This window comes from Microcaecilia unicolor, chromosome 1, assembly GCF_901765095.1.
Source record: "Microcaecilia unicolor chromosome 1, aMicUni1.1, whole genome shotgun sequence".
Lineage (NCBI taxonomy): Eukaryota > Metazoa > Chordata > Amphibia > Gymnophiona > Siphonopidae > Microcaecilia > Microcaecilia unicolor.
The window spans coordinates 639,101,530-639,116,862 of record NC_044031.1 but is presented as its reverse complement, the minus strand read 5'-3'; the positions used below and the strand labels follow the sequence as shown (position 1 = coordinate 639,116,862).

Genomic DNA, 15,333 nt, shown 5'->3' with positions numbered 1-15,333 from the left:
TTGGATGCCCAGTCTCGTAAAGTCCTCTTGCAATTTTTTCAATCCCCTTGCAATTTAACAATATTGAAAAACTGTGTCATCAGCCAGTTTAATTACCACACTAGTTATTTCCATCTCTAGATCATTTATAAATATGTTAAAAAGCAGCAGGCACAGCACAGACCCCTGGGGAAACCCACTATCTACCCATCGCTTTTGAGGATACTGACCATTTAACCCTATCCCGTTTTCTATCTTTTAATCAATTTTTAATCCACAATAGGACATTACTTCGTATCCCATGACTTTCTAATTTCCTCAGGAGTCTTTCATGAGGACTTTGTCAAATGCATTTTGAAAATCTAGATACACAATATCGACTGGCTCACCTTTATCCACATGCTGATTCATCCCATTCAAAGAAATGTAGTAAATTGGTTAGGCAAGATTTCCCCCGACTAAATCCATGTTGGCTTTGTCTCAATCTATGCTTATGTATATGCTTTGTAATTTTGTTCTTTATAATAGTTGCCTAGACCTTGGGTCTGCTCCAGTCTTCGTCTGTCTGTGTCTGGCCCTGGATTTCATCATCCCCAACTTGGAGTCACAATATCTGTGTCAACAGTCGTCAGCGAGTACCTGTTCTGTGCTTGCGTTGCACAGGTAGAGCCAACCTCGCTACAGCCCAAGGGCTCACTTTCCTTGAAACGTGACACTCAGTTTTGTTATCTATCCCAGACAGCTAACTGTAGGAGGGAGAAAATTATTTTGGAAACAGATGGTCCTCAATAACCTCAAACAGCTGGGTTCTCAAAATAGACTGGATAGGATATCATCCTCAATTGGCAGACCAACTGACAAACTGCCCGCCAAGAGCTTCAAGGTTAAAGCTCTCTGCATCAGGAAATAGTTCCAAAGGAACACTTCTCTCTTATAGGCCAGTGTGGTCAAGCCTGTTCCAACACAGGAAAGAGGGGAGATTTCATTCCAACCATTTTTTGATTATGAAAGATGAGAGGATACTGACTGATCCTAGGCCTGAGGGCCCTGAACAATCTCATGAAAAAAATTCAGGCTTGGATATTGGTGACCTGGGTTTGATTCCCACTATAGCTCCTGGTGACTTTGGGCAAGTCACTTAACCCTCCATTGCCCCAGGTACAAAAACTTAAGAGATTGTGAGAGGGTACCTGCATATGTGTACAGCGCTGTGTACTTCTAGTAGAGCTATAGAAATTATTAGTAGTAAAAAAAAAAGTACTGGTTATATTGTACTACTATTACTACTTAGCATTTCTATAGTGCTGCCAGGGTTACACAGCGCTGTACAAGTTTAACATGGGGAAGGACAGTCCCTGCTCAAAAGAGCTTACAATCTAAAGGTTACAAACTAGAGAGCTGCACGGCTTCCGTCCCCGCGGGAATCCTGCGGAACCCGCGGGATTCCCGCGGGGACGGAGGCAGTTCCTGCGGGGTTCCCGCGGGGATGGAAGCAGTTCTGCGGGGTTCCCGCGGGGATGGAGGCAGTTCCTGCAGGGTTCCCGCGGGGATGGAACCAGTTCTGTGGGCTTCCCGTGGAAGTGTAAGCTGCACCTGCACCAGCCTCTCATCTACCGAATACCAATTTATTTGAGTGCTGTCTCCTCCTCCTCCTCTTCTTCCTTGCTTTAACAGTATAAATGTGGAAAGTCTTCCATTAAGGAGGTGGTAGAGTCACAAATGATGACAGAATTCAAAAAGGCGTGCTAACCTTAAATGGCTGCATGTGTGTGGATATGTCAAGTGACACTTAGATGGCGACTCTGGCTGTGATGAACTAGAGCTGATACCTGGCAGACTTGTATGGTCTGTGTCTCATACATGGCAATCTGGTGTAGGATGGGCTGGAAAGGGCTTAGACAGCAACTTCAGTGGCTGGAACATGAGGACAGTGCTGGACAGACTTTTATGGTCTGTGTCCCACAAATGAGAACATGAATAGGCTGGAGTGGGCTTCGATGGCAACTCCAGCAGTTGGAACATAAGGATGGGGCCAGACAGACTTCTGTGGTCTTTGTTCCAGAAACACGAAAGAAAGACCATAATCAAGTATATAATATCACACTCGTTGATTTAATGATGAATTGATCATGAGTGTTACTATTGGGCAGAGTGGATGGACCATTCAGGTCTATTTGCTGTCACTTACTATGTTACTATTAATCCTCCTTGCTCCCAGGCTGGTACACAGACCTCAGCTCTGACACAGGCACGAGGATCAGATGTCACCTGACCTACTGGCGCATGCATGTAGCGACCTCTCAGCACACACTGTCAGTGAATCAGAGACAAATCTTACATGTGCGCACCAGAGTGTTCCAAGTTCCAACTTCCGTTCCTTCCTTGCCTACAGTGCTGTGGCTCAAATCCAGAGAGAGACTGAGGGAGCTGACTGGAACTTTCTTTTATGTACTATTAAATTCTTACGGGGATGGGTGGGGATGGGTTAAATTCTTGCGGGGACGGGTGGGGACGGGTTGGGATGGTTTAAATTTTTGCGGGGATGGGTGGGGATGGGTAAGATTCCAGCAGGGACGGGCGGGGATGGATAAGATTTCTGTCCCCGTGCAACTCTCTATTACAAACTATGTAGTCAGTGTAGGTAACATGAATGGATCTAAAGGACGTCTACACTCATGCTTTGTTATCCAGACATGTGGCAGTACGAAATATACATAGCTATTATACTTATAGCCAAGTCTTAAGTTAAGAAAGCATTTTTTTCTGCTATAACCTAAATCACTTAATTATACAGGTAGCAGATGAATACCACCAAATAGCTGGGGGGCACATTCTCGCTGCAGGAGCAGTCAGATTTTAATAAACACTATTCATATAGTACTGCTAATAATCCAGGGAGTCCAGCAGTCGCTATATGAATTAGTACTTTTGAATACTGACCACTATATTTTCACATCCCAGCCAAGTAAATCTCTTTAATGAACAGTGCTCCAAGAAAGGATATCAATATCATAGCTTTGACATGAACTTGGCATACTCTTCTAGAGTTATACCTGCCTGGGTCTAAAACATATCAAACTTCTTATTTAACTGAATAGCTTTCATTAGATCACAATCCCAGGTCTACTGAATTAAAGTAACAGAAAGACAGATGGACCTTTTAAGGGCTTCGGTCTACCACAGGTAGAAGGGTGAGAACTTTTCATCAATTCAAATTGCAAAACAAAACCCAACTCATCTTTGAACGCGTAGCTTAGGAAAAAGATGCCCATAAAAACCTGCAATTAACTTAAAAGGGAATATAGAGAGACCCTGATGCACGTCTGCCAAGGTCTCGGAAAGAAAGAGACAAAAGTGATATCACAAGGGAGGAGATGCTGCCTGATCATGCATACTCAGAAAATCCTTTAGGTCTTCCTGAGTACTGAGAGTGCTAGCCATGTTGATGCTGTTGAATGACATCTATCTGTGCTGATTTCATCCTGCTTGTCAAAGAACATGTTTTAAATATGACATAAGAAATCAAGTGGGAGGCCAAGCTTGCCTTACAGTCCATACTTACCATCATATTTTATGCTGCCAGGATAAAAGGGGAGAGGTCAAGCACAGACTGCAGAAAGAGGGCTAGAACTGAGGCATGTGCTGTCCTGAAGGAGGCCGCTGGGAGAAGGGTACAGATGAGAGATAATGGCAATGCCCAGTGAGAGTGGATAGTTAATACATCGGCATTAGATTGATACAAAAAAGGGAGGGGACTACATGCCAGCTATACACATTACCTTTCTCTCAAGGTATTAAGGTGGTTGTTTATGTCCTCCTTCCCATGGATCTTCTGTCCAAACAAAGACCTAGTTGGAAACAAAGAAAGCTATGTGAGAATTAAATCTAACAAAGAAATATCCAGGTTTGTCATTGCCTCTGGTCCTCACCCTGATTTGTGACCCTGAAGCTAATAAGAACCATTATCTTAAATAGCTTACAGACGAATGGAGTAGTAGCCTAATAATTACAGCAGCAGGCTGAGAACTAGGGGAGCCAGGTCAATATCCCACTGTGACTCCTAGCGATCTTGAAGTCATTTAACTCTCCATTACTTTAGACTGTAAGCTCTCAAGGGACAGGAAAATATCTACTATATAACCTGGAAACATGAAAAAGGATCTGCAAAAAAAGTTAGAAGAATAGTCTGATGTTTGACAAAATTCAATGCAAAGAAGTGCAGAGTTATGCACTCAGGGAGTAGAAATCCAAGGGAGACATGTTAGGTGGCGAGAGGCTGATATGCACAGACGGGGACAGGGACCTTGAGGTGATAATATCTAAAGATCTGAGGGAAACAGTGTGACAAGGAGATGGCTGTAGCCACAAGGTTGCTAGGCTGTATAGAAAGAGGTGTAACCAACAGAAGAAAGGTGTTGTTGATGTCCTTGTACAAGTCGTTGGTGAGGCCCCACCTGGAACACTGCGTTCAGTTTTGGAGGCAGTATCTTGAAAAACATGTAAGAAGATTTGAAGTGGTCCAGAGGAAGAGGACAAAAATGATATGGGGCTTGTGCCAAAAGAAGAAACTGGAAGACCTGAATATGTATACCTTACAGGAGGGACAGGGGAGACATGATAGACATTTAAATACTTGAAAGGTATGCATATAGAATCAAGTATTTTTCAGAGAAGGGAAAATGGTAAAACTAGAGGACAAACTGAAGTTGCGGGGTGGTAGACAGGAGTAATGTCAGAAAATTCTTTTTCACAGAGAGAGAGTGGTTGATGTAGAAAAAAAGGTGTGGGATGAACACAGAGGATCTCTAACTAGAAAACAAATAGTATAAAAAAACAAAACTTAAGGGGTTGCATATGTGTTTGCATGTCAAGAGGTGCTTAGATGGCAATTCTGGCTGTATCAACTAAAGCTGGTGCTGGGCTGGCTTGTACGGTCTGTGTCCCACATATAGCAATCTAGCTTAGGATGGACTGGAGAGAGTTTTGACGGAAACTCCAGTAATTTGAAATGTGAGGACAGTGCCAGGCAGACTTTTACGGTCTGTGTCCCACAAATGAAAAGATGGATTCAGATAGGTTGGAGTGGTCTTTGACGGCAACTCCAGTAGTTTCGAAAGGGAAAGCCAGCCATCTTCCGACAAATTGGGAGATGGCTGGCCATCTCTCAAGGCCGGCGAAATCGGCACAACCAAAAGCCGATTTTGGCTGGCTTCAACTGCAGTCCTTCACAGGAGCGGCTAAAGTCTAAGGGGGCGTATTGGAGGTGTAGCAAAGGTGGGATGGGGGTGTGGTTAACACACGGCCATCCTCGGCCGATAATGGGAAAAAAAAAAAAAAAGGCCGGCCCTGACGAGCATTTGGCCAACTTTACTTGGTCCACTTATTTTTAGGACCAAGCCTCAAAAAGGTGCCCCAACTCACCAGATGACCACCGGAGGGAATCGGGGATGACCTCCCCATACTCCCCCAATGGTCACCAACCCCCTCCCACCCTACAAAAAATTTTTTTAAACATTTTTTTGCCAGCCTCTATGCCAGCCTGAAATGTCATACCCAGCTCCATGACAGCAGTATGCAGGTCCCTGGAGCAGTTTTAGTGGGTGCAGTGCACTTCAGGCAAGCAGACCCAGGTCCACCCCCCCCCCCCAACCTGTTACACTTGTGGTGGTAAGTGTTGAGCCCTCCAAAACCCACATGTAGGTGCCCCCCTTCACCCATAAGGGCTATGGTAGTGGTGTACAATTGTGGGGAGTGGGTTTTGAGGGGCTCAGCACCCAAGGGAAGGGAGCTATGTACCTGGGAGCAATTTCTGAAGTCCAATGCAGTGCCCCCTAGGGTGCCCGGTTGGTGTCCTGGCATGTGAGGGGGACCAGTGCACTACAAATACTGGCTCCTCCCACGACCAAATGGGTTTGAGATGGCCAGCCTCGATTTCCATTATCGGCGAAAACCGAAACCAGCCATCACAGAGAGGGGCTAAACCAATTGGACAGCATCAGCCTGGGATGTCCCGCCTACTCATTACTGGAGGGGGACACCAGGAAGTCCCGCCCACTCATTACTGGAGGGGGACACCAGGAAGTTTGGATCCAATCAGTTCACAGCTGTAAAGTGATGTCATCAGGGAAGTCCTACAGGGAGGAGGAGTTGGGACAGCAGCCAGCCAATGAGAGTCCATCTTCAGGGAGATGGGCGTTCTAGGATCTCAGTCAGCCAATAGAAGGAAGCAGCAGGAACAGCTGGGGGTGGAACCAAGCCCTGATGCTGCTGATTCCTCAGAAGAGCGGAGAGCAGCAGAGCGAGGTTTTCCTCACTTTTTTCCAAGCAGCCGGAGGCAGGGAGCTGCAATGCAGGTATGCCCATCCAAAAAAAAAAAAGCGCTTTTGTGTCTGCCAAAAAAAAAAAAAAAAAAAGGATAAATCTACTGCTATCATAGATGCAGCTTGTCTGCATGTTATGAGAGCCGTCTGTAGCATGCGCAGAGCAGCCATGCATAGCGACTGACTGTTCTGCGCATGCTCAGCTCACCGACTTGCTTCTCCCATATCGCATGCAAATGAGCTTTGTCGCAAAAGCAACGAGCAGCTCATCTGCATGCGATTTTCTTAGTGAATCCCTCTGTGTTTCTAAATCGGTAAATTTTTACAGATTTGGAAACGCAGACGGATCCTTAACGGGACCTTTCTGCATCTGGCTCACAGTTTCTTCTTCCTTTTTTTTTGGAAACACCTTCTTCACTAGTGAGACGGAAGCAAAGATACATACCTGTAGCAGGTATTCTCCGAGGACAGCAAGCTGATTGTTCTCACATGTGGGTTGGCGTCCACAGCGGCCCAGGATTCGGCAATTTTTTCAGAGCAAAAATAAAAATGTTTTGCCAGAGCCTTCTGCGAATACGACATCCCACCCATTGAATGAGCATTCCCACTCAGTTTAATCAAAAAGCAAATAATAAACAAACTACAACTCCAAAGGGGAGGTGAGTGGGTGAGGTGGGTGGATTTGTGAGAACAATCAACCTGCTGTCCTTGGAGAATACCTGCTACAGGTATGTATCTTTGCCTTCTCCGAGGATAAGCAGGCTGCTTGTTCTCACACGTGGGGTATCCCTAGCAACCAGGCTCACTCAAAGCAATGAACATTGGTCAACTGGGCCTCGCAACGGCGAGGACATAACTGAGATTGACCTGAAACCAAAATCAACTAACAGAGTGCAGCCTGGAACAGAATCAAAATGTGTCTAGGGGGGTGGAGTTGGATTCTAAACCCCAAACAGATTCTGCAGCACCAACTGCCCAAACCGACTGTCATGTTGGATATCCTGCTGAAGGTAGTAGTGAGATGTGAATGTGTGGACAGAAAACCACGTTGCAGCCTTGCAAATCTCCTCAATGGAGGCTGACTTTAAGTGAGCCACTGACACAGCCATGGCTCTAACATTGTGAGCCGTGACATGGCCCTCCAGAGTCAGCCCAGCTTGGGCGCAAGTGAAGGAAATGCAATCTGCTAGCCAATTGGAGATTGTGCGTTTTCCGATGGCGACTCCCCTCCTGTTGGGATCAAAAGAAACAAACAACTGGGCGGACTGTCTAAAGGGCTTCGTCCGCTCTATGTAAAAGGCCAATGCTCTCTTGCAGTCCAAAGTGTGCAAACTGCTTTCGCCAGGATGGGTATAAGGATGGGGAAAGAATGTTGGCAAGACAACTGACTGATTAAGATGGAACTCCGACACCACCTTTGGCAGGAACTTAGGCTGCGTGCGGAGGACTACTCTGTTGTGATAAAACTTGATATAAGGTGCATGCACTACCAAGGCCTGAAGCTCACTGACTCTATGAGCTGAAGTAACAGCCACCAAGAAAACGACCTTCCAGGTCAAGTACTTCAGATGGCAGGAATTCAGTGGCTCAAAAGGAGCTTTCATCAGCTGGGTGAAAATGACGTTGAGATCCCATGACACTGGTGGAGGTTTGACAGGGGGCTTTGACAATTCAAACCTCTCATGAAGCGAACAACTAAAGGCTGTCCAGAGATAGGCTTACCTTCTACACAGCGGTGATAAGCACTAATCGCACTAAGGTGAACCCTTATGGAGTTAGTCTTGAGACCAGACTCTGACAAATGTAGAAGGTATTCAAGCAGGGTCTGTGTAGGACAAGAGAGAGGATCTAGGGCCTTGCTGTCACACCAGATGGCAAACCTCCTCCATTTGAAAGAGTAACACCTCTTCGTGGAGTCTTTCCTGGAAGCGAGACTCGGGAGACACCCTCTGAAAGACCCAAGGAGGTGAATTCTAAGCTCTCAACATCCAGGCCGTGACAGCCAGAGACTGGAGGTTGGGATGTAGAAGAGAGGGTTGGAAAACAGTCCAATCTCCACGGTTCTTCGGAGGACAACTCCAGAAGAAGAGGGAACCAGATCTGAATGCGGCCAGAAGGGTGCAGTCAGGATCATGGTTCCGCAGTCTCGCTTGAGTTTCAGCAAAGTCTTCCCTACTAGAGGTATGGGAAGATACGCATACAGAAGGCCTGTCCCCCAATGTAGGAGAAAGGCATCTGACGCTAGTCTGTCGTGGGCCTGAAGCATGGAACAGAACTGAGGGACCTTGTGATTGATCTGAATGGCAAAAAGATCCACCGAGGGGGTGCCCCATACTCGGAAGATCTTGCAGACTACGCCTATGTTCAGTGACCACTCGTGAGGTTGCATAATCCTGCTCAGCCTGTCGGCCAGACTGCTGTTTACGCCTGCCAGATAAGTGGCTTGGAGAAACATGCTGTGACGGTGTGCCCAAAGCCACATCTGGACGGCTTCCTGACACAGAGGGCGAGATCTGGTGTACACCTGCTTGTTGGTGTAGTACATGGCAACCTGATTGTCTGAATTAAGATTACTTGGTTGGACAGCCGGTCTCTGAAAGCCTTTAGAGCGTTTCATATTGCTTTTAATTCCAGGAGGTTGATCTGTAGACCTTTTTCCTGAAAGGACCAGGCTCCATGAGTGTGGAGCCCATCTACATGAGCTCCCCACTCCAGGAGAGATGCATCCGTCATCAGCACTTTCTCTGGCTGAGGAACTTGGAATGGTCGCCCCATGGTCAAATTGGATCGAATCATCCACCACTGAAGAGCATTCCGAAAGCTGGTGGACAGTTGGACTACATCTTCTAGATCCCCTGCAGCTTGAAACCAATGGGAAGCTAGGGTCCATTGAGCTGATCTCATATGTAGACATGCCATGGGCGTTACATGAACTGTGGAGGCCATATGCCCCAGAAGTCTCAACATCTGCCGAGCCGTGACCTGCTGAGATGCTTGAACCATGGACACCAGGGACAGAAGGTTGTCCGCCCTTGCCTCAGGAAGATAAGCTCGAGCTGTCTGAGTGTTCAACAGGGCTCCAATGAATTCCAATTTTTGGACTGGGGTGAGATGGGACTTGGGATAATTTATGACGAACCCCAGTAGCTCTAGCACCTGAACAGTCATTCTCATGGACTCCAGAGCACCCTCCTTCGAGGTGCTCTTCACCAGCCAATCGTCGAGATAAGGAAACACATGCACTCCCACTCTGTGTAGCGACGCTGCGACTACAGCTAGGCATTTGGTAAACACTCTGGGCGTAGACGCCAGGCCAAAAGGCAGTACACGGTACTGAAAGTGCTGTGTTCCTAGCCGAAATCGAAGATACTTCCTGTGAGCTGGAAGTATCGAGATGTGGGTGTAAGGATCCTTTAAGTCCAGAGAGCATAGCCAATCATTTTCCTGAAACATGGGAAGAAGAGTGCCCAGGGAAAACATCCTGAACTTTTCTCGGACTAGAAATTTGTTCAGGGCCCTTAGGTTTAGGATGGGACGCATTCCCCATTTTCTTTTGCACAAGGAAGTACCTGGAATAGAATCCCAGCCCTTCTTCCCCTGGTGGGACGGGTTCGACCACATGGGCCTTTAGAAAGGCGGAGAGTTCCTCTGCAAGTACCTGCCTGTGCTGGGAGCTGTAGGACTGAGCTCCCGGTGGGCAATTTGGAGGCTTGGATTCCAGGTTGAGGGTGTATCCTAACCGAACAATTTGAAGAACTCACCGGGCGGAGGTTATAAGAGGCCACCTTTGGTGAAAAAATATTAACCTCCCCCCAACCGGCAAGTCGTCCGGTACGGACACGTTTACTGAGGCTATGCTGAACTGTAGCCAGTCAAAAGCCCGTCCCTTGCTTTTGCTGGGGAGCTGCAGTGGCCTTAGGTACACACTGTTGACGAGAACGAGCACGCTGGGACTGAGCCTGGGCAGGCTGCCGAGAAGCAGGAGTGTACCTACGCCTAGCATAGGAATAGGGAGCACCCCTCTTCCCTCCAAAAAACCTCCTAGATGAGGAGGTAGTAGCAGAAGACGCCCGGCGGGAGAGAGAATCCATAGCATCATTGTGCTTCTTGAGCGGGTCAACTAGATCCTCTACTTTCTCACCAAAAAGGTTATCCCCCCCACTGCTGGACCGAATGATCCAGGTCAGAGACACGCAGCCATGAGAGTCTGCACATCACTATACCTTGGCAGCGATCCTGGATGCTACATCAAAAGTGTCGAACGTACCCCCTGGACAGGAATTTGACATGCCTTCTGCTGCCTGACCGCCTGGCAAAAAGGCTCAGCCTGCTCCGGAGGGAGTGCATCAACCAAGCTAGACAGTTGCCTCACTGAGTTCTGCAAGTGGATGCTCGTGAAGAGCTGGTATGTTTGGATTTTGGCAACAAGCCTAGCGGCCTGATACGCCTTCCTCCCAAAAGAGTACAAGGTTCTAGATTCTCTGCCTGGGGGCGCCAAGGCATAGTCCCTAGTACTCTTGGCTCTTTTGAGAGCGGAGTCCACCACCATAGAATTGTGAGGTAGCTGAGACCTCATCAATCCAGGCTCCCTGTGGATCGGATATTGGGATTCAGCCTTTTTCGGCATCACGGGATTAGACAGAGGGAATGACCAGTTTCACATAAAGACTTCCTTCAGTACATTATGCAAAAGAGCCGTTGCAGCCTCTCTAGGCGGAGAAGGATAATCCAGGACCTCGAGCATCTTAGCCCTGGGTTCATCTTTAACCTCCATAGGGAAGGGAATAGCCACAGCCATTTCCTAGACAAAGGAGGTGAAAGACACTCCGGTGGAGAAAGTCTCCTTTCTAGTGGAGGGGAAGGTTCAGAAGGAATCCGAAAGGACTCGTCAGAAGAAAAGTACCTGGGATCCTCCTCTTCCTCCCATGAACGCTCATCTTCAGTATCAGACAAGACATCCCTCAGAGCAGTCCGAAACTGAGCCTGCCTCTATGCCGAGGAACGACGTCCTCAATGGCGGTGCCGAGAAGTCGACGCCCGCCTGGACTCCGGTGAAGCTTCCTCCACCGACGTCGAAGGACAGTCGACCTGGGTGGCAGCTGAGGTTGGAGACCTCACCACAGGCGAAGGGCCAGATGCCGCTGCAGCAGGTGGTACGGAGGCGCAAGCACCTGTGGACACCGAAGCAGACTGGCGCAACAACCCTTCCAGAAGCTCTGGAAGCAGGGCCCTGATGCGCTCGTCGAGAGCCACCGTCAGACAAGGCTACGGGGTCGGTAAAGGAGCCAGTGGCAGAATCTTTCGAGGCTCGGGAGCAGGTACTAGGCTGCTAGACTGACGCATCGGCACCTACTGAATAGAGGGAGAGTGATCCTCTCGGCGCTGACACTTCTCGGGTGCCGAATCTCTTGACGCCCCAGAGCTCCCGGCACCGTGTGTCGAAGGAGAACGATGACAGTGCTTCTTCGCCTTCGCTCGATGCCAGTCATCGAGACTCCTCAGTACCGATGAGGAAGACGTGGAATCCTCACGTCTCCTCGGGGTCGGGTCCGACGAGGGTCGGTCCTGGGGGTCCTGCATAACAGGAGGCCTCGAGACAGGTGGAGACCCACTCGATGCCTCACTGCTCCCATCACGAGTTGGTCGTTCTGCAGCCACTACCTTCGCTCCCGACGTTGATGCGTCCCTCGATGTCGACGTTGAAGGACCTGACCGAGCCCCAAAAAGCTTCGCTCATTGGGCTTCTCGAGATGCTTGGGTCTGTTTCTTCATGCGAAGACAAAGACTGCAAGCGGTTGGCTATGTTCAGGCCCAAGGCACTGGATACACCAAGCATGGGTATCGGTACCCGAGATGGTCCGGTTGCACCGAGTACAATGTTTGAAGCCGCTGGGTGTCTGATGACATGGAAGAAAAAACGGCTTCGGCGAAATCAAAAGACGTGATTGTGCCTTTGAAAAGAAGAAAGGCACAAAAGAAAAAAGGGGGTAAGACCCAACCGAGCGGCCTAAAACACAGCCGCTTCAAACAAGAAAGAAAACTTACAAAGAGGTAAAAAAAAAACTAAGAAAAAATACGGGAAGGTAAAAGTTTTTTTAAAAAGAAATGACGAAATCGTCGAAGACTCTTCCTGGGCCAAAAACGAAGAGACGGACCTGAAGTACACTGTCTCTCCACCGCGGACAAGAAAAAACTGAGCAGGAACGCTCACGCGATAGGCGGAAAGTCGTCCGCGCATGCGCGCCAGAAGGCTCTGGCAAAACTTTTTTATTTTTGCTCTGAAAAAATTGCCAATTCCTGGGCCACCGGTGACGCCGACCCACATGTGAGAACAAGCAGCTTTGCTTGTCCTCGTAGAATAAATAAAGACTTACCTCAGAGGCAGAAATTCAGATATACCTACCACCACAGAACCCCCACAGGGCAGACAAGTTACTCCATGCTACAATCAACCATCACCCTGCTAGAAAGACAGCCAGGGGAGGGAACCAGGGTCACTGGATATCACCCTAGCTGGCAGATGAGGAACTCAGGACCACTGAGTATCATCTAAAACTAGCCCCAACACGGCTACCAGCACACCCCTGGCTCCACTGTCACCAGAAGAATCTGGAACTGGAGCTACCAGCCAGCAATTTAGAGCAGCTGCACGATCCGTCCACCATCCGCTAGGAGACAGAGAAAATACTGAACATTCCAGGCTGCACGATACCCTTAAGGGACGGTTTACTTGGAACTATTTTCTCTGTCTCCTTCCGCTGATAGATGGACACAACCCATTAGTCTGGACTGGTATAGATGACAAGGAACTGTATTTACTTGGATCACCTCTAGAGTACTTTCTGAATCCCGGTGTTACACTGGCTACCCTTTAGTCCTCATGTACAGAGGCATATTTAAAAGTGACAGGTTGTATATTACCAGTAGTTGGTCCGCAACTGTGTGACTGAGCTCCATTAGAACTCTAGAGTGAATACCAGCACATCCCAGTGATTTGTTACTATTTACTTTGTCAATATGTTTTAGTATCTGTTCCAGTTTTACACTGCTTTATTTCAGTTCAAACTTCACTGGCCCCATTCCCCACTGCTATTCATGGAAGAGTTACAGGGTCCAGACAACTTACTGCCATAACTGATAAGGGGAACTGTGACGGCAGATACTCACAGTACTGCTGCATCCATCTCTGCTTTCAAATATTCTAGGATGCTGTTAGGCAGGGGCTTCCATGTTGCTGTTCTGGCACGCTTGAGAGAGATTTTATGGTTCAGAGAACCTAAACCATGGAGAAAAAAACATAGGAGTAAGTCAAGTATCCCAAGAACAGAAATCTGAGGGAATGAGAATAAAAAAAATGTAAAAAAATTGTCATAAGGTATAATCTAGTTTTATGACGTGCAAGCAAGAGAATAAACTCAGTGTATGCTGAATAACACAGTTAGAATACGAAATAAACAATATCCTTGTCTCTGGTAACAAAGTGAAACTACTACAAAACCAGGACTGCAGCCACCAAAAATTGTACTGATTATCTCTCAGTGTCACGATCTGCAAAATTCAACATTTGATATATATATATTTTTTTTTGAGTACCCTCAGATATAACCCACTGTTTCAAATGCAGACAATAAAGCTGCTAATCAGTGGTATAGCACTTCTTTCATTGGGTTACTCTCAAAGATTGTGGAAGGGTGTTTTTTTACATAATTCATACCTCATCACCCAAGTGCTATAGGTGTCATTTAACCACTCTAAAATAATACATATCGCGAACACTGTGTACTTAACTTAAAGTTGCCTCGCTGGAAAAATTGCCTCGCTGGTAATAGAAGCAAACTGAAAATATCCAACAGACGCCTTACCACTTCTTGCCTAGGCTCATCCAAAATCTGTTGTCTGGCTACGCCCCTGGTCAGTGGGCATTTCAATAGAGTCAATTTGAAGCTGAGTTTAATTGAAAGTGAAAAAACCCGAAAAACTACGGCCACCTTGAGGGGACATATTGGAAATGCTCAGTAAACAAAAAAAATAAATGTGGGAACTTCACCATATATAGGGCACGAAACAATTATCTGGGGGGGGGGGGGGGGAATCAATCCAAATGCAAACAAAATAGCCCCACAGGATATATTAAAGAAATATACAATTTATTATTGTCTAAAAAAATGTGAGTGCTCATAAAAGTTGAAGATTTGCCACAAATCAGTTTTTGAATCATTGACAACTGAAAGATATGAGATACTAATACAAAGAAGAGTTTCTTCCCCTGTGAAGAGAGCGCTGGGCACTTGGCGTGTTGGGTTCTGTGAAGCATTAAAATGCAAAACACAGACATGGCAGGATCCTTTTCATAAGGATTTTTGGACATTTTTGAATCTATCACTTTTTAGTAACTACTTGTTTTTCATGCCATTAGTTTTTCAGTGCAATGATTATATCCAGTTGAAAATAAAAGCTAAGAGATTGGGAGGAGAGGGATTTGTGGAGACTGAATAGGCTGGACGATGGTCTTTCCTGGGACTCTTACCACCATCTGTATTCCCGGAGGGGGCCAAGTTTCCCCGCGGTATTTCACATTAGCAGGGAGTGCCCAGACTCACTATAAGATCAGGTGAGAGCTGTGGTGTGCGGGCACACCCTGACACATGGGAACCCCTTGGCACACTAAGGAGCACCAAGGATGCCATAAGAAATGTTCGGTTATTGATGTTGCATTTAGTTGGTGAGTCACCAATATATATTTTTTTTATTTGGAGATACGGGCAAGAGGAAGGTTAAACCTTCCCATCCTTCTTCCTCTCCAGTCAGTGTTATTGTTACTGTTGGGGGGCTCCTGATTGGGGGGAGGCACGCTGAATAGGGAGCATGCTCCCTGCCTCTGGACATCACACCTGCCTGCCGGCCCAAACAGCACCAGTAAGTCCCTCCACCTTCCCCGGCGAGGACCCCCCCCCCCCCCCCCAACGAGGTCCAGCTTCTTTCCAGGTTCACCTCATTCAACCCCAGGAAGTGATGGGTTTGAAAACAGTGACAA

The 15,333-nt window shown here is 47.3% G+C and overlaps 1 protein-coding gene across 1 annotated transcript in view; it reads right to left on the bottom strand.

Annotated features, from left to right (window-relative positions):
* Positions 1-15,333, bottom strand: part of CENPQ (centromere protein Q) — a 61,427-nt gene that overhangs the window by 26,819 nt on the left and 19,275 nt on the right. Inside the window, exons 4-5 of the mRNA XM_030221564.1 lie at positions 13,467-13,575; positions 3,759-3,827 (exon numbers count right to left, since the gene is read on the bottom strand). Of these exons, the coding sequence (XP_030077424.1) occupies positions 3,759-3,827; positions 13,467-13,575 (178 nt within the window). The remainder of the gene's footprint in view (positions 1-3,758; positions 3,828-13,466; positions 13,576-15,333) is intronic.